At 38.3% G+C, this 25,098-nt stretch overlaps 1 protein-coding gene across 4 annotated transcripts in view; it reads right to left on the reverse strand.

Annotated features, from left to right (window-relative positions):
* LOC108708478 (FERM, ARHGEF and pleckstrin domain-containing protein 1-like) overlaps positions 1 to 25,098 on the reverse strand; it is a 111,127-nt gene that overhangs the window by 66,018 nt on the left and 20,011 nt on the right. For 2 of the 4 annotated variants that reach the window (XM_041582411.1, XM_041582412.1), the window contains one exon: positions 23,212 to 23,412. In XM_041582411.1, the coding sequence (XP_041438345.1) occupies positions 23,212 to 23,382 (171 nt within the window). In that variant the 5' untranslated portion in view covers positions 23,383 to 23,412. Of the gene's footprint in view, positions 1 to 23,211; positions 23,416 to 25,098 lie in introns of all 4 variants that reach the window. The other 2 variants (XM_041582409.1, XM_041582410.1) reach the window with 1 other exon arrangement.

A 25,098-nucleotide genomic window follows, 5' to 3' on the forward strand; every position in this document is an offset into this window, starting at 1 on the left:
ACTTCACTTCATCTACAGTCATTTGAACATCAATCGCTAAACACTAATTGACTGATGTCTGGGAGATGGTTTGCTAGAAAGTTATTGCAGATAATATAATACAATTACAACTGTAGCTGCAGCTAGGGATTGTTAGATTAATCTATTGATCTGACAGTAATTCATACTAAGGCTACAGGGAAAAGTAAAATAAGGGTAAGTCCACACTGGGCGTTTTGGGGAGATTTGGTCGCCTGGCGACTAATCGCATCGTCTTTGCGGCGACCATTCTCCCCAAACGCCGGCACAGAGTGAGGGAAGGCGTTTGGGGAGATTGGTCGCCGCAAAGACGAGGTGATTAGTCGCCAGGCGACCAAATTTCCCCAAACGCCCAGTGTGGACCCTAAATCGTTCACATGGCTGTTTCAGAATAAAAGGCGATTATATGCGGATAGTTGTAGATCTGATCAGTGGAGAGATGTGACAAAGACAGTCTGTAGTCTGTAATTATAAAGTCCATCCTCCATATTTCCCACAGTTGCAGTTTAACTGAAAGAGGAACATCTAAATAAGATCAAAAGTTCTGAAGCCTAGGTCAGTGCTTTAACCATACACTATGCATAGTGGGCTTTGTAGGAAAAAAGGGAAACAAGTCTATTTCTGTAACTCCATTTTTTTTTTGTCAAACTCTGTTCATTTTACTGATAGAGCCTTTTAAAATCAGTTCACACAAATCTGTTTTTAAATTGAAGTTCCATTAGACATTGATTTAAAGACTATATACAGCATTATAGGACTTAAAGGGGTCAACAGTTATCCGTTTAATTATGGAAAGCAATAAATAAAGTATTTAGTGTAAATACACACAATAAATCAAATACACAATAAATCAAATAGTTGTGACCTTGTTAAAAAACAAAAAGGTATGGTTGTTGCACAAAGCTGCACCATTCATTAAAGTTACTTGCACCCAAAGCCACCCATTGCACTTCTACATAGCTGCACTGCATACTGTTCATGAACAAAATTGTGCCTATTAAAGCAGAGGAACCCTAGAACGGCACCTAAATCTGGCACAGAAGCCATAAAGTTTTAATATTCAAACAGCAAAGAATTTCAGTGCAATCAAGGCTGGAGTTTTGAGGGAAAATACCACGATGAAGGTAAAAAAACATTGAGACTTCCACCTGAAATCGCACTTTGCACACTGCATTTGTGCTTGTAAATGTGCATTTCTAGTGGGTTAATTAGCAACGGTCAAGTTTGTGAAGTTTTTGAGGTTCTTCCTTGAATAAACACAACTCGAATATTTGCTTATTTATGAAAAAACCCGAATGTAGAAAACTCGATGTAATGCAATTGGTGAAAAAAACAGAAAACCTCAAATTTATAGGCTAAAAAACCCTTGAATACCTCGAATTTATCACGTTTTCGAGCGCAAACCAGTGTAAAAAAACCTGAAAATCTTTAAGGCAAAAACCATCTTCAAATGGCTAAAGGGACCTGCCATTGACTTCTAAAAGTTTTAGCTGGAGTATTTTTGGATTCAGGCTTTTAACAGCTTTGGGGCATAATAAATCTCTAAGAAAATTTAGTTTTTTTTAATGAGAAATTTTTAATGTAACTACCCTTGAAAAACTCACATTTTTAGAGAAAACACAATTAGCACTTGGTTCACCTAATTAACTTCCACTCATATTAATTTATTGTTGCAATCACATATTATTCATCTATACTTGGTTCACCTAATTAACTTCCACTCATATTAATTTATTGTCGCAATCACATATTATTCATCTATAAAAAAAAAAAGCACTTGCAGTAGGATTCTTGTATTAACATATTAAGGTACGGATCGGCCCATGTGACCAGCTTTAATACAGTGCTATCAAAAGGTGTATAATGGAATCTATACCAATTTTCAAGACTGGCCCAAGTGAAAAAACAACTGTGTGCATGGCCCCTTGAGGACGCTTGGAGCAGCAAAAAGGGGGGGGGGACTCCATGAGGTCCAATTAAGGAGAATGTGGAGTGAATTTTTGCTGTCTTATATATTCTTGGAACGGTGATTGACTGATACATTGCTATTTTCTGATATACGTGCTCAGTTCATGGACTAAGGGCGCCCCCTGACCAAACATTTGACTTTAATGGTTGCCCTAGCCAAATGTAGTGCAAACTAAAAATAAGTAGTAGACCATATAACCATTAAGTGTGATCATTCAACAGCTAGGATATGTAATAGTGTAAAAAAAATATCATACATAAAAAAACCAAGAGCAATAGAACATGGTGATATCGGACGAGTGAAAATATGATATAGAATATCTCTGGCACGTGTAACTACTGTGATAACAGTAACAGTACATTGTTGTTTCATATATTTAACCTTAACACTGCCAAAAACCTCTCAATGGCATGAATGCATCATTTTCCCTCTTTTGAGGCCCCTTACACTTCGGAAAAATTATATTTGCAGTTGAGCCTCAGGACAGAACAGATTACTGTAGCAGCAACCAAGTACCTTAAAAGCAACGCCAAAGACTTGGCTGTTTTCAAAAGAGTACATTATAACAATTTTTTTTTGGGGGGGGGGATTGCTTACAAGTCTAAGGCTGTTAATGATTACCACACTGAAATATCTAGAAGGAGGTCAGTTTAGTAGTTCCTGGGCTGATTACCAATCCAGATTTACCAACCTCACTCCATCCCCCTGGACTAGCTGAAGCGAAATCTTCCTTATAACTAGTATTGGAAACTAATCAATTAAAGATATTTGAAGTTAAAATCATCCCCTTCCCTTAAAATTTAGTGTGCATTTTCAGTGCACTGTCTGAAATTTCTTGAAAGGGCTATACCTTAAATTATAAGTTTATTTATAGTTAAGACAGTTCTATGAATCTATTCATACATAGTTTCAGCCTTCCAGCCCCCAATTTCCTATTCCCATTTTCCTGGCAATCCTGCCTATCTACAATGGGACTGGGGGGGGGGCAAGATCTAGCAGTAACAATCCACCTATGCCAGCCTAACACAATTCACTGTTAACAAGACTCAAGTCACCTACATGTTCCAAAATCGACACCTAAACAAATATTAGTTTTACCTATATATGGAATGGGTAATACTGGGATCTTGACAATTTTTGCAGCTATAAAACCCTCTTCTTACGATGGCTTTGGACCAATGTATCTTTAAAGTTTGTATTTTTCTGAAAGGAAATTGTTGGTCTTTATTTTTAGTATGTGCCAGAATTTATTCACAATTTCTCGAATATGATTATTTTCAGAGCAATAGTCCCCAATAATTTTTATCTTTGGGGGAAGAAAATCTGTGTTATTGGATAAGTAATCACCTGGCCCACTAGCCTGACCCCAACCTTGGGCTTTATAACGTGGTAAAATTTCACAAGAGCAGGAAATACAACACTTTGCACAGCTAGCCGTTTCCTATCAGATAAATTCATGTATCAGTTATATAAACAGTTATGGGAAAGTTATAAAAACTTGGCTTTATACAATATCATACACTGTGTACTGAAATCATTAAATGGTTGATTAAAGGGGTTATTTATGAAAGGTCGAATTTTAGAGTTTTTTTATACCTCAAATGAACTCACAACTCAAATCGTTTTTAATTTAAGAAAAAACTCAAATGGAAAAAAAACTCAAAAGTGAGTTTGTGGTTAACAACTTGAAAACTCAAATTGATCAAGTTTTTGGGCAAAATCCTCTGAAAAAAACTTGAACATCACGAAGGCTATTAACATCTTCAAATGGTTCAAGGGACCTCTGCCATTGACTTATACATGACCTCGACAGGTTTTAGATGGTGTATTTTCTTAACCCGAAAAATGTATTTTTGACCAAAAAAACACAACTTTCAAACATGCAGTATAAAAACACCTACATGGCAACGAGTGGAACTGGTATGTGTACTGGATTATTAAAACAGTCATTTAGGGATACGAACATGTGGCACTGCTATTCAGTATTTAGAGTACACAAATATGGAGAATGCTAGCTAGTTACATTTACCCTAGTATCTACAGTGCATAATTTAAAGATAGAAATACTGTACACAATAGAGTATGGATTTTTCCATTCCCCTGAAATATTCCTGTAAACATCCACAAAATCTGATAAGATCAGCTATTAACTGGTTACCATATTTTCACAGTGCAAAAAAAATCAAGTGACAGCTTGATTTCAGCTTCTAAATCACAAGGTACACACAGCAATACCAATCTCAGGCTACTGACACGTGTGGAGTTCTCTCGAAAAGAAAATGTTACTACTGCCCAATACCACCAGTATACACTGGCCATGATATTAAAGGCAACTGCACATCACTGTACGCACAAGACTTCAGTTATAAATTCTCAGGAGTTTTGCCCAAAACTACCACAGCAGAGGTAGCAGAAATCCTCTGGATTATGTGACATCGATCTAATCCATTACAGATTTAAAAGAAAAAATCCCAACAATTGTCTAGCTATTGTAACATCTTAACTAGTGTCTGCATCCTATAAGGGCTAGGGCACATGCTGCTATTTCGGGAGATTACCGTAGTTGCCCTGCGACAAATAGTTTCTTCTTCTTCGGGCGACTAATCTGCCTGAACTAATCTTGTGAGGCAACTTCTGGTGACTCTGGAAAAGTAAGAGCTCCGAGTGCTCTTATTCTAGCCGCGGGAAGGCAGTTCGGGGAGATTAGTCGCCCGAAGAAGAATCGGTTTGTCGCTGGGCGACTAACCTCCCAAAATAGCAGCGTGTGCCCTTACGCTAAAACAAATATCTTAGTGCTGACAGATAGAAGAAAAAAAATATTTAGGGGAAGGTTAGAAAGGAATGAAAATTGTATACAGAAATCTTATTAGGTAGAAAAACCACAGCAAGCAAACACAGCGTCTAGACTGATAAGTCAGAAGCAATTAACTGAAGGAATGTACTCATGCATGAAACTACACAAATTGGACATAACTTTTTCTACGCGTAGACTGCTTTTTATGAGGGCGAAAAAAGAATAATCCATCCACTGATCTCTTTATAAAAGTGTGTATACAGAAATCAGCATGTAAGGACATTTAGCATCCCTTTTATTAGCTACTTTAAACATGGTTAATTCAACAGAGCTCACAGTATCTTCAGCCAAAGGGGTTTTCAGAAGGTGAAAACTGTATTTATATATGCTCAAAATAACAGTTCTTTGATCACTATGGAGCTATTCATAAATATATTATTTTGCTTAAGAGAGATGCATCACACTGAGTGGGAAACTCTGTAACCTCTGTCCCCGAGTTATGACCTGACAATGCCCATGTGTTGTTATCCTAAAGCTTTACATTAGGATAAAATAGCAGTACAAAAAACAATACATAATAATCCCATTTCATGTTGGCCATTTGGCCTATTTATAGGGCTCTGAATGGCCCACTACTCACTTCTCTAAAATCATCATGGTTGATGGATTAAAAAGAGCACAGTTGGGGGCCGATTCACTAACTTCGAGTGAAGGATTCGAAGGTAAAAAACTTTGAATTTCGAAGTTTTTTTTGGGCTACTTTGACCATCGAATGGGCTACTTCGACTACGACTTCGAATCGAAGGATTCGAAGTAAAAATCGTTCGACTATTCGATAGTCGAAGTACTGTCTCTTTAAAAAAAACTTCGACCCCCTAGTTCGCCATCTAAAAGCTACCGAAGTCAATGTTAGCCTATGGCGAGTCCCCATAGGCTTGGCTAACTTTTTTTTTGAAGGATATTCCTTCGATAGTTGGATTAAAATCCTTCGAATCGTTCGATTCAAAGGATTTTATCGTTCGATCGAAGGAATTATCCTTCGATCGTTCGATCGAACTATCTGCGCTAAATCCTTCGACTTCGATATTCGAAGTCGAATATCGTGGGTTAATTAACCCTCGATATTCGACCCATAGTGAATCGGCCCCTTGGTATGGTTGGCATTACTTTTAACACAAGCTCATTGCTGCAGGAGGCTATAGGAACCGCGAGCCACCACCACTTTTGAAGGGTATTGCACAGGTTTTAGATCCAACAGACAGTCAGTGTAATGGAAGCGCAATGACTGACTTTAGACACAAGTACCTTTGATAAATGCAATTTTTCTGCAATAACTGCTCCCATTTGGTGCACAGAACTGTGTGTATAAATTATATATGAAAACCGACTACCCACAGTGTGATGAAATTGAAAAATATCCAACTGGCCTGTGGGTCTTTAGGTGAGACGTCTAGAAACAGTTGCCAGCCAAATATATCAAAAGCAGAGGATTTTCACACATGAATTGTCATGATATTATCTATACCTATAGTTTCCTCTAGCAAGCTCTTTACAGCAGTAACTTATGTATACTTCTTGACGGTGGGAGAAACAGGGTTCATCACTCATACACATATTATCATTAAACACCAAGAGAAACCTTTTATAATCTGACCCCCTCCACTGCAGTAATTTGGTTTTGAGGGTTTTAATATTTAACAACATTCAATTGCCATGAACTTTGTCTCTTTGAAGAAGAAATGTGCAGCAGTAGATAATAAATAAAAGTATCATCTAAAGAGGATTGCTGACCCCGTGGTCACCTTGACCTAAAGTGTTACTATACACCATCAAGTTAGTCTAACAGGTTTTATGTATACATATATTTATTTTACTTCCACAAATCTATGACACTTACTTAGTTTCCCTTCAGAATTGTAGTTCCTAGAAGGCCAAAAATATTTTTAACATGTTGCTGTGCAATTACTTAGGTCAAGTTCCCACGACCAACTTCCACTTTACATATTGAAAACTATATGATGTTTTCCCAGCAAAAGTACAGTTGTCTTTATGAATGTTGCCAAATCCAACATGACATACATTAAAAAAAAAAAAACTGGAAACAGAAATACCATACTTTTCATGAATACTATGAAATATAAAACTTCCAAAAAACTACTGTAACAACCATAAACCCAAATACAGTTTTGAAATGCAACCCGCTGTTTCAAGCAGCCCAAATACGCATGGGTTACAGGTATAGCTTTATAAACTGTAATGTAATTATAGTAGAAACAGCAACTGCTCCATGTTTGGCTTTATATGTTACTATATGTGATCCAAACTGATTTCTCAAACAATCCCTGTCCAAACCAGTTGGCTGGTGACACTAACAGTGCAATAGTCTTCTCTAACTGAATAGTTTTTGTTCATTTGATTTTCCCGTTAAAAATGCAACAGAAACATATGTTTTATTTTTACACTTACTACACCATTCTGTATAAACCAGTCCCTTCCCCTCTTTGTTGTGTATATTTTGGCCCCAAGTAGCAGAAGTCCATTATGATAAACTGCCTTCTCTTCTTTCTACAATAGCTTACAAGAATCAGGAAGTTGAAATCTGCAGCTAATTTCTATTTCTGTATCTGCCCTCTTTAGCTCAAGAAATATTTTTTTAACAAATTTAAAAAAAAACAACAGCCAAAAAGGCATGTTCACAAGTCCTAGTCATGTTGAACAAGAACTTAGAAGAAGTTGGTTAGAGAAAGATTTATATTAATCTCCATTATAGCAATCATTAAAAATCAAGCCAATTCCCATGTACCAAAGAAATCCTTGGTACATACTAACCTAAAGGCTCTGTGCCTAAAAAAATATTTCTGAAATATTGGTATGTAAGGGTTTCATATAAGTAGAAGCCCCATTTTACATTTTTCAGTTACTAGGAAAAATTTGGTAAAATCAGGGAAATTTGCTAAAGCAACTTGTTCTTCGAGTTCTTAAATAATATAAGTGCAGGGGTCTGTTTTACTTTGTTAAAGGACACTTGTTATGCTAAAATAGTTCCCCCCCACCAAAGATGTGGGCTAACAGAGCCCACAGTCTGTTTGCGGGAAACAGTAGTGCTTTTAAAAGTAAAAAAAAATAAAAAAAAAATAAAAATCCCCTGCCAGCACCGGAAGGGAGCTCCCCCGTTGCAAACAGCCATGTTGGAGCTCATGCATGAGCATAATCAACTCTGCTGCAAATTGCTCATTATGAAGAACATGAGATGCCCAGGTCAGATGCTTATTATGTGCATGTGTGCTGTACAATATGGCCGCTTGGCACCAGGAGCTCCCTCCCAGTGTGGGTGTCCTAGCTCTGGCCAGGGCAGTTTACAAAAAAAAATACTGTAGGGGTAAACTATTTTAGGGTAACAGATGTGCTTTAATGACAAGGGTTAGCTATTGCAGCATTAATGTTACACTATGGTGGATATGTGCAATACCTCTCCGATAGTCGCATGCACAACCTAAATAATAAGAAAAAGTGATCTGTGCATGAGAAGTGCAGACTAATTGGAATTGACTACTTACAGAAAGAAACATGGTATAGCATTCATCTGGTTAGTATTTTAAACCTCTTTATTTCAGGAATAATAATATTCCTAAAAACAACCAGCCATTTTTGCAAACATTTTGTATGTAAAATTCAGTAAACCATTATGTAAAATAAGGTAAAAGCATCCATTGGAATGCATTATAAATAGCTGGGACCACAAAAAAATGTAAAATGTGGGAAATGTAAATATCAGGGTTCTTGAAATTGAAGTTTCATTGTAATGAGTTTTTTTTTAAGAAAACTCAAGATAAATACAGATTGCATGACAAAGTAAAAAATGCTATTTCAAACAAGATTATGACAGTCACTTTCTACTTCAACAATTCCAATAATGTTAGGAAATTGCATTTCTTTATACACATAAAGACATTCAACGGCTGCACTTCCTTGCAAAATACCTCTTTAATGAAACATTCTTTTCTAGATACTTTGATGGAACATTACCAAGGGGAGCACTGGAAATAAATATCCTAGGAAGTAGAGTGAAGAAACGCTTGGCATTTCAATGAAGATAAGCTTTGTTTGTAGTCTCACAGTGATGGCTGGTTTATGTACTGAGAGCAGAAATGTTTCCTATTGCTGATTTGCTTCAAATAGTTCCTCTATTGATTCTCCAACTTAACATTCTATGAGCTTGTTGCAATAACCTAACCTTGGTATCAGGCCTTTGTAGGAAGCTGAAAAAGTCTGCTGTCTCTAGTGCCACTAACAATTACTTTTTATCACATGTCCATAAGAAAATGAACCCATACCTTGACAATTAAAGGTTACCATCACAAATTGCAGACTGCAGCAAATGCAACTGTAGCTTCAGGTACTGCTAATGGCTCATACGGTTGAAATGTCAAGTGTACGTCTGCACCTGTGATATATTTAGAGTACTAATATTTAAATAATGCTACAACCTCTATTTCTTCCATTTACAAAATTGAGATGAGATTAAGGGGCCGATTCACTAACTTCGAGTGAAGGATTCAAAGTTAAAAAACTTCGAATTTCGAAGTTTTTTTTGGGCTACTTCGACCATCGAATGGGCTACTTCGACCTTCGACTATCGAAGGATTCGAAGTAAAAATCGTTCGACTATTCGACCATTCGATAGTCAAAGTACTGTCTCTTTAAAAAAAACTTCGACCCCCTAGTTCGCCATCTAAAAGCTACCAAAGTCAATGTTAGCCTATGGGGAAGGTCCCCATAGGCTTGGCTAACTTTTTTTGATCGAAGGATATTCCTTCGATCGTTGGATTAAATCCTTCGAATCGTTCGATTCGAAGGATTTAATCGTTTGATCGAAGGAATTATCCTTCGATCGTTCGGATTATCCTTCGATCGTTCGATCGAACTATCTGCGCTAAATCCTTCGACTTCGAATATCGAAGTCGAAGGATTTTAGTTCCTAGTCGAATATCGAGAGTTAATTAACCCTCGATATTCGACCCTTAGTGAATCGGCCCCTAACAATACAGAATTTTATTAAGAATCCATTTTTTAAAATGTTCAAGTCAAACACACAATCATCCACCTAAGATTCAGCCAAATTGTAATATGCATATTCCTATTCATCAAAATACAAAATATTTCAATAAAAATGCATCACCTTCAGTTGCTTACTATGTTAATTACAGGACTATGAGGGTTTAGAATTTTCATTTGCCAGAAGAATAATTATTCTAAAAATTCTCTACAGGTATGGGTATGGGACCTGTTATCCAGAATGCTCAGGACCTTAAGTTTTCTGGATAATGAATCTTTCTGTAGTTCTTCATACCATAAGTCTACTAGAACATCATGTAAACAGTAAATAAACCCAATAGGCTGGTTTTGCTTCCAATTAAATGCATCTTAGTTGGGATCAAGTACAAGGTACTTTTTTATTATTACGGAGAAAAAGGAAATCATTTGGGATAAAACGGAGTCTATGTGTTTCCGTATATGGGAGCTTTCAGAATAACAGGTTTCCAGATAACGAATCGCATTCCTGTACTGGATTGTGCGCATTGCCAAAAATTATAAACAGCAGTAATCAACTGCCATAGGTTCTTCCATAGCCCCTGCTGTGTGACTGTTGATGGAATAATGTGACATGTGGTGGTTGGGAGATAATCACTGATCTAGAGCTATTTGTGCCAACTACCATTGAGTAGTAGTCCGAAGCAATCTCAAGGGTTTTGTTTGCCAATATCTGTATCAGCAAATAAAATGCCTGCTGTGGTATGCATTTTAAACAGTGTACTGTGATTTTCTTGCTGACAAATACAAAATCTACTCCCCTGCGGAAAAAAAGATAAACATTTAAAAATGACTGCATGGTAGAGCCAAATAAGTGGTGCCCCATTATTTATATTCATTTGTCCAAAAGAGGCTTGGAAAATAAATTAGTGGCTTGTTTAATACAGGAGAAAAAAATATTTACTTGCTTTTTTATTTCTGCTCTTACATTGTGAAAGGAAATCAAATTATCATATTGGCTTCTTTTTAATCACAAAGCAGCAGTGCTATCTCATTAAAGGAGAACAAACTCCAACCCATACATTTTTTTAACCACAGAGGCCTCCCAACTGAACCCAGTCCTGTGCATAACACTTCCATGGTATTCTGTACTGGCTCTCAAACTGATGGCACAGCAAGGTTGGGATTTACTGCTGCCTCATTGCAAATGAATACAAAAGACAGAAAGCTACATGCATTTATCGTTATCCTTATTTTATAACAGGGGAAAATTATATTTTTATAATACACAAGGTTCAGCGAGTCATATGACACAAATGATATTACTAAGCACGTTATAGCTGATGACTTCACTTTTATAATTATATTTTATACAAGATATTCTTGGCTCTTGTGTTATATATCATTTTATGACTAGTGAATATATTTAGCAATGAGAAACTGCCCAGCACTGCTCCAAGAGATTTTTTATGACCCAAACATGCCAAGATTTTTTTAGCATTATCAATTAAATATAATTAAGTCCATTATTCATACACACACACACACACATATATATGATAGTACCATTATATTGCACGTGGAACTGGAGTATTAAAGGAGAACTAAAGCTTAACAAAAGAATGTACATTATGCTTTGGGCTTCTGAACCAGCCCAAGGCAACCACAGCACTTTAGCAGTAAAGACCTATGTCTCCAAAGATGCCCCAGTAGCTCCCCATCTGCTTATCTGCTGATTCACTGCATGTGCTCTGTACTGCTGTCAGTTACTAAGCTTAGGAACTCAAAATAGCTTCTCAACAGCTGCTCCGAGCATGTGAGTGTCGCAGACACTTTCCAAGATGGTGACCCCCTATGACAAGTTTGAAGTCCTGGATCATTGCTGCTATTGAGAAGCTGAAACATTAGGCTGGTGCAATTTCAGTATATAAAATATGGCATTTTTAGCCATATTCATTTTTAGGCTTTAGTTCTCCTGTAAGCAAGTAATATAAAACAGGGAATGTTACTATTTATCAACTTTTTGCTAAAGAGAAGCGTTTATCATGAATTTCCCTTCCAGGAAGCAGGCCTCGGGCAGTGAGAGCATTCAGCCTAACCACGTCTGGGGAAACTCCTTTCTTTCCCATGACAAAACTTACTTTAGCAAAGCCACAAAGCACATGGTTGCAAATGCCAGCCAGCTGCTGTAGGAATTTCTTACAGAAGATGACTGATCATGTTCAACATTACCCTCGCTTCCATTTACCCAGATTAAACCGAGAGAACATAAACAAAAACAATTGGTGTATGTAACCTTATGTGACTTTAAAGAGAAAACATATTTAGCAATGATCAGTTGTTGTGTAGTTTTTATAAAAGTTCCCAGTTAGCAGAACTAAATATTCAGTCCATTTTTTTTTTTTCAATACGTGGCCTTCTTGTGAAACTACAATTTCCAAAGGCGACAAATACGGTGCCACCCTTTGGCAAATACATTACTGGCACGGTATACCTGGCACAAGAAGCTACTTCATCATCAAATTTCCTTTGTGTTGTATTTCTATTGTTTTTGTTTTGTTTGTTTGTTTCTGGTCATTCAACCAATCTGTAGTATATCCAATAGCCAAACTATGATGCAAGTGTCTAGAAAAGTAAATGAATGATGTAATACATTGTTTTCCCAATGTTAAGAAAAATATTGGAGATGCAAATTAGGTATGCATAAACCGAATTAAACAAAACAAATGACTTCTTCAAGAGTTATCAATAGGAGAGCAAGTGCTACACCCCAAAACTTTATTCTTTAAAATAATACATTAAAAAGTAATTCTAAGCAACATTCTATATTTAATAATTTTTGGTGCAGTACATGACCTCAGATATGCTCTTTGTGACATCATACCAAATGGCCAGGTGTTCCTGTTTCTGTACAGGAGTAGAGAACATGTAAAATTATCAGGCAATATAGGGGGGCATGTTGTCTAAATGATAATACGTCACTGGAAGTGTTAACAAATGCATGGCAATATGAACTCTCCTCTTCTAGACAACAAGAAGCACAACACATTGTAAAAGGGGAACTATAGCGAAAATGAAAATGTACTATAAGCTTCATCATAATGAAATTTGAAACTTTCTAAATACAATCAATTAAATATTCTGCATTGTTTCTGAAATAATCAAGTTTATGTTCACTATTCCTCTCTCAGCATCTGTTTCTCTTCACTCTATCTTCATGCAGCAGTTGGGTGTCAGATTTTCATTGACAGATACAATATAACTTAAGCTGGCCATAGACTCAAAGATCCGCTCGTTTGGCGATATCGACAAACAAGCGTAACTTTCCCCAATCTGCCACTAACGGCATGGCTATATCGGGGGTAATCCGAACGATCGGATTACGATATGCCAAGGGGCTCCAAAGGGTCGGTCGGGTAAAATTCAAACCTTCCCGATCAATATCGTGGCCAGCTATCGATCTGGAACACCCGTTGGAAGAATAAATGACCGATATCGGCAGCTTTATCTGCCTGTGTATGGCCACCTTTATAGGATTCCTTTCCTAGCAGATGTATTAGAGCTCACTCAAATAACCGGTTCCAGTACAAACAAAATTTAACAAAAAACTGCCTTTTGCAGAGAGACAGAATTTCTGGTGTTTTTAATAGAGTGAGTCCTAATACATCTTCTAGGCAAAAAGGAGCCCTCCTATAAGATATATTGGAACTAACTGTCAATGATTATCTGACACCCAACTTCTAAATCAAGAGAGAATGAAGAGAAAAAGATGCTGAGAGAGGAATAGTGAATATAAAACGGATTACTTCAATTAGCGCCGTTTTTTTGTTTTAGCCGGCGCAGAGTGAGGGAAGGCGTTTGGGGAGATTGGTCGCCACCAAAACAAGGCGATTAGTCACCAGGCGACCGAATCTCCCCAAAACGCCCTGAGTGGCCTGACCCTTAGACATACATTTTTGAAAATACATAACACACAATACACAACAGTGTAATTATTTTGTTTAGTTCCTATTGTCAAAAAATTTTTTAACAAATAGATGCGCAGAAAGATCCCTTGTTTGGCTGCTAAACAAGAGGCTTTTTGCCAGATCTGGACATTCATGTGGTGAGCCCAATCAGGTTTATATTAGGGGCTTATTACAGGTTGTTACCATCCTCACCTAATGGGATTTTTCAACCTGCCTGACATTATTGGCCAATCCCTAGAAAGATATCAGTCAGGTAGATCATTTTGTCTTTGTACAAAGGCTAAAAGCTACCGACTCAGTATGGAGTCCGTCGCTAATATTACCCAGTCTATGACTTAGCTTAAAAATGTCCCAATTTCACTTGTAAAAACTATTAGCCTAGTGGCACACAGCATTTTCTCCAACCACAGAAATAAATGCAAACACATTGCCTTGGGAGTGCATATGCATACTTTTTTTTTGTGTAAATTTTTGCCCATGTGTTTTAGTGACAGGTGTATGACGTGCCTGTGCATCTTGACCCTGGACTGGAAGGCAGCAATCAATATTAAAACTTGGTATACAGTAAGCTCTTTTTGTGTAACTTTTAAAACAGTGTGCTATAAAAGCTGGGAAAACATTAACATGCTGATAAAATCAGCAGATCTGTAACCTTTAATAAGTACATTTTTTTTTTTTAAAGGTTAATTTTTATTGCATTTTACAACAGAACAAAAATTAGAAGGAAAGAAAGTTAGGTAGAAAAGGAGGAAAGAAGAAAGGAGAGGGGAGAAGAGAAGTGGCTGAAATCATCGGTCAGTTGAGGTGGCTGGCGACTCAAGCCATGGGTTCCAAATATTCTCGAATTTTTTAGGACATCCACATGCTAAGTAAGTGAGCTTGTACAGTTCCAATTGTGAATTAATCAGTCCAATCCATCTATTCAGAGTCGGTGGCAAAGGGCCCATCCAGTGAAGGGCAACAACTTTTTTTGCGTAAAAGAAAAGCAACCGCATCAGACCCCTAGTACTTACTCTAGGAACCACGGAGTCAAGAAGACCCAAAAGACAGGTAGCCAGGTTAAGTATCTGGGGAAGTTCCAGTTCGGTAGCCATGAAGTTCACAATTGCCCTCCAGTATCTAAGTATCACCGGGCAATCCCACAGTAGATGTATAAAAGTAGCAACAGGAGCACCACACCTTGGGCAACTAGGCGAGGCCATTCTTCCCATTGTAAATAGTTTCTGGGGAGTGAGGTATGTTTGATGTATAATCCTAAACTGTATAAGCCTATCTCTCACACTCACCAACGGCACATATAAATTGTCTATGATTTCTTCCCAATCATCTGGGTCAACACGAACCCCACTACTCTCCCACTTATATTTCACCCTGGGTCTGGGATCATATCTATTAGAAATCAAGTGCTTATAGGTATTAGACAAGAGCTTGACCTTAGTGGGCTGAGCTATCAATTGTTCTATCCCTGTACATTGTAGATGCAGAGGGGGGGTTGGGAACTGCGCTGAGCAAAGATGGGTAATCTGGTTGTATCGGAATTCGGACAGGTCGGGCAGAGAGAGGATCTGACGCAATTGAGGGAGTGTGTGAAGAGTCCCATCTGTGTATACTTGTGATAGCCGCTTCAGACCAAATTTAGACCACGTCCCCACTTCTGAGAAGGCAGCTAGGTGCGAATAGTTACTATTACCCCATAAAGGCGAGTCTGGAGACAGAGAGGTATCAGCTTTTGTGATTTGCACAATTGCATCCCAGGCTCTCTTAGCGGCATCCATTACAGGCAATAAAGGGCCAAGATCCTTTCGGGTTCTATATATGCAGGGGGTATTACTCAGTATATAAAGAAATTTAGGAAGATAAATCATTTTGCAAATATTAATTCTTCCAATTAGCGTGAGAGGGAGTTTGGTCCAGTGTGCAAGTGTGTCCCTAAATTTGCGATGTAAGGAGTATAAGTTATGCTGCAAAAACAATGTCGGATCTTTATGCACTGTTATCCCTAGGTACTTAAAATTGTCTGTCACCTTAAGGTTACAGTCCGGGGCCATCTCTATCGGGAGTTGTCCGTCAAGGGGGAATAGTATGGACTTGTCCCAGTTGATTTGGAGGCCCGAGAACGAACCAAATTGTTTGACAATCCCAAGCACAGAAGTGAGTGATTCGTGGGGGTCTGCTAAGTACAGGAGCGTATCATCTGCATACAATGAGATCTTCTCTTCAATTGTTTTGTAGATGAGACCCCGGACCCCGGGAGAGTGCCTAATTGCTATGGCCATAGGTTCAATTGCCAGCGCAAATATGAGCGGGGAGAGGGGGCACCCCTGACGAGTACCTCTGGTAAGGCAAAATGGTATAGAAGTAATGCCATTAACCCTGATGGATGCCTTTGGTTCACTGTACATCAACTTAAGCCATTTTATAAAGCAAGGGCCAAAACCCATTCTAGTCACAACCTCCCATAAATAGGGCCATTCCACAAATGCCTTAGCCGTGTCTAACGAAACCACCAGCCTGGAACCCACATTTTCATGATTTAGTTGTAAGTTAAGAAACAAACGTCTCAGGTTAAAGCTGGTTGATTTAGAAGGCATAAAGCCGGTCTGATCTGGTAATAAGTACATTTTTAGTGCAGTGAAGCAACAATAAATAATCAAACACCGCAAATGCATGCAACAGTTTAACAACAAGTAAAAGTTTAACTTACAAATAACCTGGGAAAAAGAGATCACTAAAAAATTGGTGAACCTTAAAGTGCAACCCTAAACATTTAAAATCTTCACATAAGGCACTGGTACTACCTGCAAGAAAGGAAAACCCCCACTGGGCAGTATAGGCATGTTAATATAGGATTTTGGGTGTGCAGAAACTGCAAAAAAATATATATACCACCCGTTCATCATTTAATTATCCAACAACAAACCAATGAAAATATTTTAACCAAGTTTTAGACGGTACACAATGAGGGAAGGTGAATGGGGGGGGGGGTACTCTCAAGTAAGACTGGGTCTTTGTAAGGTCTCTCTGTCTCTCACTGGTAGATGATGAATAGAAGAGGTGTGTTATGTTTCTTTTTGTACAGTAGCACTTTAAACCTTAATAAATCCTCACCCATATCAGCCATCATATCTACATTTGGTGCTTCTGCTGTGACTTTTACAACAAGAATTTCTTGTGCCTGAAAATATATTCACTGTGCATAACCACACATATAAATGTTGCACAAACATGGGTTGATACAATCTGCTGAAAGGACCCCCTTTGTCAGAGTCAGCAGATGTTTGGGCAAATTATGCCCTGTTACATTTATCCCAAGGGGCTCCAAAGGGTCGGTCGGGTAAAAATCAAACCTTCCCGATCGATATGGTGGCCAGCTATCGATCTGGAACACCCGTTGGAAAGATGCTGAGAGAGGAATAGTGAATATAAAATGGATTACTTCAATTAGCGCCGTTTTTTTGTTTTAGCCGGCGCAGAGTGAGGGAAGGCGTTTGGGGGGGGATTTTTATGCCCTGCTACATTTATCCAATCAAAACTTGATAAATGCTCAAAAATCTTATTTGGGATAGTATACTAGGAGGCTTTTATTGCAGTCCTCTAATGATTCATCTGTACAAACTCCATGTATTCTGATGCTTGGCTTGAGGGCCAAACTGAAATATCAGATCAATTTGGACAACTACTGTACCTGTGATGACCAAAATGGGCAAACACACACCTTTTTTTGGAGGCCCAGCCAAACGACCCAACCTACACCTATAATCATTATATCATTGACTGGTGCTTACAAAGGTATAAAAAAAGGTTCATGTTACAAGAGTCACTGTGACAGATGCTACAGAACAACACAATTAAGGAGATCAAATCCATCAGCACACATATGGCAGAACAGACTCATGACACTTTGGAGATCAGTATGATTGAAATGAACTTGATTCCAGTCTAACTTTAACCGTTGCTTTTAACATAATAAATTATTTTATACACAAAATGCAAAAGTTTTATTTTATACACAAAATCATAGTTTTAACTTAAATTCAGCTGCTGAGAGCTGCCAAGCTAATTAAATTAGGCATACATAATTTAAATACATCATGTGGCTGTTCTTATGAACTTGTAGAATAATTTCTTTACTGAAAGAATGATGATACAGCTCTTTAAGTAGAGCTGGCCCGCTGACAAACCACTAGTGCTGTTTATCGGTTTACATTTGCAGTCTGTTTGTTCAGCTGGGCTAGCTAGCATGTGCTATAAATATTTAAGGTTTGTCTGCCTGCTAGTATATTTACTCTTAACAAACGTAGGATGCTACATTTCCACTTTGTAGTGTTCTCGTTGTTTGTTTTATAAATGCACATAGTTTGTTGCTCCTTGCATGGTGCAATTTGTTTTAGCAGCTTTGCTTTACATATAGTCATAGGGCTGTAATTTTGCAGGGCAACATTTGTCCTATATTAGATTCAGCTCATGAAACAAAAAGATATTTGGCAAGTGAGCATACTAAAACACACATGATAACTTGTAGATTATGGTTACAGTTAAGTAAATCACACATATAATGTGCAAATATGTCAATAACTGGGTGTACATAAAACTAACAGAAGGTGGAGGAAAGCAATGGAGTTACCTCCGCACACATATGCATAGAAATCGGCGACCCTTGAGATTAAAGGGGACTACACTTTACTCAACTGTTGTTGGTCTACAAATGCTAAATTTACTAGGTCCAGCCTGGCGCAGGCGCTGGGAAAAAGTAGACCAGCACCTCCAGGTTTCTCTCTTTTCCCAGGCATTCCTAGGGCAGACTTAAAGAGGTCACACAGGGCCTATAAAAGCTACTGATGGACCAAGTCAGAAGCCCGTGTATGGAGCCATCATACAGGCCTACCTGATCCAATATTGTCCAGATGATGATTGCCAAAGGTGCGTAAGGTGGGCATATCAGGGAAAAATCCACTTGTTTGGAAACCTTGCCAGACAAGCAGATCTTTAAGAATATGGCCAGTTTTAGACTCAATTGTTTGATTTTACTCTACTGTGAATGCGTGAATTTAAAGGAACAGTAACATCAAAAAATAAAAGTGTTTTAAAGTAATGAAAATGTAATGCAGTGTTGCCCTGCACTGGTAAAACTGCTGTGTTTGCTTCAGAAACACTACTATTGTTAAAGGGATACTGTCATGGGAAAAAAAATTTTTTCAAAATGAATCAGTTAATAGTGCTACTCCAGCAGAATTCTGCACTGAAATCCATTTCTCAAAAGAGCAAACAGATTTTTTTATATTCAATTTTGAAATCTGACATGGGGCTAGACATTTTGTGAATTTCCCAGCTGCCCCTGGTCATGTGACTTGTGCCTGCACTTTAGGAGAGAAATGCTTTCTGGCAGGCTGCTGTTTTTCCTTCTCAATGTAACTGAATGTGTCTCAGTGGGACATGGGTTTTTACTATTGAGTGCTGTTCTTAGATCTACCAGGCAGCTGTTATCTTGTGTTAGGGAGCTGCTATCTGGTTACCTTCCCATTGTTCTTTTGTTTGGCTGCTGGGGGGAAAAAGGGAGGGGGGTGATATCACTCGAACTTGCAGTACAGCAGTAAAGAGTGATTGAAGTTTATCAGAGCACAAGTCACATGACTTGGGGCAGCTGGGAAATTGACAAAATGTCTAGCCCCATGTCAGATTTCAAAATTGAATATAAAAAAAATGTATTCTCTTTTGAGAAATGGATTTCAGTGCAGAATTCTGCTGGAGCAGCACTATTCACTGATTCATTTCGAAAAAAAATTTTTTCCCATGACAGTATCCCTTTAATATAAATAAGCTGCTGTGTAGCAATGGGGGCAACCATTTAAAGGAGAAAAAGCTCAAGTTACACAGCAGATAGCAAATAAGCTCTGTCTGTCTAATGGTGTTATCTGTTATCCATTAGTTAATTGTAATGCAGTGTTGCCCTGCACTGGTAAAACTGCTGTGTTTGCTTCAGAAACACTACTATTGTTAATATAAATAAGCTGCTGTGTAGCAATGGGGGCAGCCATTTAAAGGAGAAAAAGCTCAAGTTACACAGCAGATAGCAAATAAGCTCTGTCTGTCTAATGGTGTTATCTGTTATCCATTAGTTAATTGTAATGCAGTGTTGCCCTGCACTGGTAAAACTGCTGTGTTTGCTTCAGAAACACTACTATTGTTAATATAAATAAGCTGCTGTGTAGCAATGGGGGCAGCCATTTAAAGGAGAAAAAGCTCAAGTTACACAGCAAATAGCAAATAAGCTCTGTCTCTCTAATGGTGTTATCTGTTATCCATTAAGTTAACCTGTGCCATATAGTCGTTTTTCAATTTCCGCCATTGCTCCACAGCAGCTTGTTTATATGAACTATAGTAGTGTTTCTGAAGCAAACAGATCAGTTTTACCAGTGCAGAGAAACACTACATGATATTTTCATTACTTTAAAACACTTACATTTTTTGGTGTTACTGTTCCTTTAAGTCTGTAGAGGTTGATTTGAGAAAAGTAAGAAACATGGTGGCATAGTGTTGCACTACTTCTTTTCCCAGGGCTGGCAGGATTGTGGTAGGATCATTCAACGCAATTACTTTTATTACTCACAATTAAGGATGCACTCAATCAATCAATCATTCCCTTTGGGATTCAGTTGGATGCCAGACTTAAAGGAGAAGGAAACCCCCAGGGCGCTAAACCCCTCCCCCCTCCCCTGTGCTGCCCCCCCTCCCTCCTCCCCCCTGGCCTACCTGTCCCCCTGGGCAAATGCCCCTAACTTTTTACTCACCCCTCTGCGCAGGTCCTGTCCACGGAGTACGCAGTCGCCATCTTCTCCCACGCGCGTCTTCTTCCTGCTCTGATCGGCGTTTTCTGGCGCATGCGCAGTAGGAACAGGTACCGGTACGGCTCTACTGCGCATGCGCCGAATGTCACGAAGTGAAATCGGAAAACTTCGTGACATTCGGCGCATGCGCAGTAGAGCCGTACCGGTACCTGTTCCTACTGCGCATGCGCCAGAAAACGCCGATCAGAGCAGGAAGAAGACGCGCGTGGGAGAAGATGGCGACTGCGTACTCCGTGGACAGGACCTGCGCAGAGGGGTGAGTAAAAAGTTAGGGGCATTTGCCCAGGGGGACAGGTAGGCCAGGGGGGAGGAGGGAGGGGGGCAGCACAGGGGAGGGGGGGAGGGGTTTAGCGCCCTGGGGGTTTCCTTCTCCTTTAAGGTCAATTACAGCATTGGACAACTGAACCTGATAGTTCTTGACAGGTGATGAAATTTTTGTTATTGCCCACAAATTTGATATACATATTAGGTGTTCAATTCTGTACAATCCATAATTTTTCGTATGGGACCGGTTATCCAGAATGCTCGGGACCTGGGGTCTTCCGGAAAATGGATCTTGCCCAAATTTGGATCTTCATACATTAAGTCTACTAAAAAATCCTTTAAACATTAAATAAATCCAGTAGGCTGTTTTTTTTTGCTTCCAAAAAGGAATACTTATATCTTAGTTTGGATCAAGTACAAGGCACTGTTTTATTATTACAGAGAAAAAAAACAACTTTTTAAAATTTGGATTATTTGGATAAAATGAGGTCTATGGGAGGAGGCCATTCCATGATTTGGAGCTTTCTGGATAACGGGTTTCCAGATAACGGATTTCCAGATAACGGTCCAATACTTGTACAAACATACATGAATGAATATGTAATGCTTGCAAGTCTTTGTGTAAAAAAATAAATCATTGTATCTGTAAGTGGCAACTTTAATCACTCATAGAGTGCTTGCAAAGGGTAGATGAATCATAGTAACCTGTCCCAGGATGGCAGCCTGCAGTGATTAATGCCATGGATAAGGTGCACTTCTGAGGCATGACGTGAAACTTGTCTGAACATGAGACACAGACAGGTGTGGAAGAATATGTCCTTGAACTTTCTACCTCCAGATCAGGGTGCAATATTAATGTATATAATAAGACAGTTGAAAATGAGTCATGAAGATAAACCTGCACTCTCTTAGACTGTTGGAAAACACTGTATGCCATATATTAGATTTATTATCACAATGTAAATGTATATACAGTTTTTAAATAAAATTAATTTAAAGTAACTGTGGCCTATGTCAAAAATATTTTTCAAGCCCCCAGTATGCCAAATGGGTCTAGAACAAAAGTAAAAACAAAGAATATTAATATAAACTGGTTCACAAAAATAGTTATGCGAAATAATCTTGTCACTAAATGTACAGTATGTTCTACAAACCTTGCTAAATTCTGAAAACCAGAATCGGTCAGGGATTACTAGTTGACCAGTTCTGCCTTCTTCCCCGGTTGTTTTGAATGTCATGTAAATTACAGATTACCTGTGAAAATCACCTTAAAGGGATACTGTCATGGGAAAAAACATTTTTTTCAAAACGCATCAGTTAATAGTGCTGCTCCAGCAGAATTCTGCACTGAAATCCATTTCTCAAAAGAGCATATTCAATTTTGAAATCTGACATGGGGCTAGACATTTTGTGAATTTCCCAGCTGCCCCTGGTCATGTGACTTGTGCCTGCACTTTAGGAGAGAAATGCTTTCTGGCAGGCTGCTGTTTTTCCTTCTCAATGTAACTGAATGTGTCTCAGTGAGACATGGGTTTTTACTATTGAGTGTTGTTCTTAGATCTACCAGGGAGATGTTATCTTGTGTTAGGGAGCTGCTATCTGGTTACCTTTCCATTGTTCTTTTGTTTGGCTGCTGGGGGGGAAAAGGGAGGGGGTGATATCACTCGAACTTGCAGTACAGCAGCAAAGAGACACTGAAGTTTATCAGAGCACAAGTCACATGACTGGGGGCAGCTGGGAAATTGACAATATGTCTAGCCCCATGTCAGATTTCAAAATTGAATATAAAAAAATCTGTTTGCTCTTTTGAGAAATGGATTTCAGTGCAGAATTCTGCTGGAGCAGCACTATTAACTGATGTGTTTTGAAAAAAAATTTTTTCCCATGACAGTATCCCTTTAAAGATCCCTGTATGGACCAATTGGTCCTTGACTTAAGTTGCTTGTGTCTGTTTCCAGGCCATAATAATTCATGGAAAAACACTTGAAGCTGTTCTAAGTACAACAGGCCTTATGATTATATATAAAATACATCCAACTTTATCTTGCCTACTTGATTTGAGGGTTTTCTTAAGCAATAATTCCTTACTGGAATCCTTGAACTGATCAGCCATAATAAAGTGTTGAAATGTTACAGGGCCTTCTCTAAACCTGAATCAGCCAATAACAGTGTTTTAGTACAAAACACTACTACTACCTTTCATTTATGAAACAATGAGAGGTAGGGCTAATCTAGTAACACACGGGGCAGCTCACAAATGTTGCATTCCTTTATTTTCTGAAATGATATAAATTTTGAGCAGAAGTTTTGTAAATGTCTTACTGGAACTTCAATGGTTTCCAAGGTTTCGTCCAGCATCTGGACCTTGAATGGATAGATTTTCCCCTGCGGTGATAATGGTGGCTTGACTCCATGTTCCAGTGTGCTGATACCAACACTTTCAGGAGCTCCTAATCTAGAGGCAGCCGTTTGTCTCTGCTCCGATTCCCCCATGCTCAGAAAACCCAGTTTTTCTTACTTTTGCTGCTGGATGCAAAAAAAAGAAAACCATTAAGAATGCAAATCATAAAATTAAAACAATAAATAGTCTTTTAGCAATATCAACGGAAACCTAAGGAAACGTCTGTAGTGGGACAACTTATACATTTTTATAAAAACTGATGATTAACAAACAAAAATAAGTGGATTACTAAAAATAAAAACTCCAACTCTTTTGAATCTTAAAGGAGAACTAAACCCTAAAAATTAATATGGCTAAAAATGCAATATTTTATAATATGACCTTTTTGCACAAGCCTAAAATTTCAGCTTCTCAAGAGCATTAGTGATCCAGGATTTCAAACTTCTCAAAGGGGGTCAACATCTTGAAAGTGTCTGTGACACTCACATGCTCAGTGGGCTCTCAGTTAAGCTTCGGGTTGTTGCCAATTACCAAGCAAAAAATGAGGGTGGCCTGTGATATAAGTTGATGCTACAAGGCTGATTATTAAATTCTGATGCTAGTTGCACTGGTTTTTGTTCTGCCATGTAGTAATTATCTGTATTTATTACTAATCAGTCCTATATTACCCAAGTTTAAATTCTATGGGTACTGTATATTTTCGGTCCCGAAGTTCAGTAAATGACAGCAGCACAGAACAAGTGCAGTGAATCAGCATAAAAGAATATGGGGAGCTACTGGGGCATCTTTGGAGACACAGATCTTTACTGCTAAAGGGCTGTGGTCACCTCAGGCTGGTACAGAAGCCCAAAACATAATGTATAACATTTCTAGCCTACTTCTTTAGTTAAGCTTTAGTTCTCCTTTAATACAAAATTCAGCATGAGATAGCATTTTCAGGAAGAGGTCTCAAAATTAATCTGGCAACAGTCTAGACCAAAAGCTGTAAAAATGATATATAGATGAAAACTATTTGAAGGTCAAGTGGCACATAAACCTGCTGGCAGAATGTGGTAGTTACTGATATCAGAAATACCCAATTTTGTAAGCTCCTAAAAAGGGACTGCATAAACACATGTTGAAAAAAATAATTTAAAAAAAAGATAAGTAGCAGAAATGTAAAAAGAAGTGGCTGTTAAAACTGGAGGTATTACAAAAACGCTACTAAAGAACATGTTTATGGGTTATAACAGAAGTTTCAGCACCACTCCTCCCTAGTTTTGTCCATCAGCCAATTATCTGAATAGGATTTCAACAGAACAGTACCAGAGTCCGACTGGTGCTGGAGATAAGACACAGATGGATGAGCAAAGCATCTCCTAGGCACACCACTCCTTCCAATCATCTGGAAGAGCTCTACTATCTAGCACTTCATACATGGACAAAAACCCTGTAAAAATGTGAGACTATTATATTCACATGTAGCACATTTACAGCAATGGACTACACAGTCTAAAATAAATAATGAACAGTAGTAAATACGGCTTGTGCTGAAAATGAATCTTCATGGATGTCTCAAAATTCCGGACCTCCGGAAAATTGTCTGGCATAATTCCACACTCTTTGAAAGGAAAGATTACATTTCTTTAATATAAAATCAACATTTTACTGAAAGCAGCTTATTGCGACAACACAGCACCTATGCTGAAAATTCAGCATGCCATGAATGGTGGACTTCAAGCTGAAAACAGCTGGAAGACTCATAATCTGCTATAAATAGTGCAATCATAGCAACGTATACGTTAAGATGGATATACACGAGCAGATTT

The sequence above is a fragment of the Xenopus laevis genome, chromosome 2L (genome assembly GCF_017654675.1).
Source record: "Xenopus laevis strain J_2021 chromosome 2L, Xenopus_laevis_v10.1, whole genome shotgun sequence".
Lineage (NCBI taxonomy): Eukaryota > Metazoa > Chordata > Amphibia > Anura > Pipidae > Xenopus > Xenopus laevis.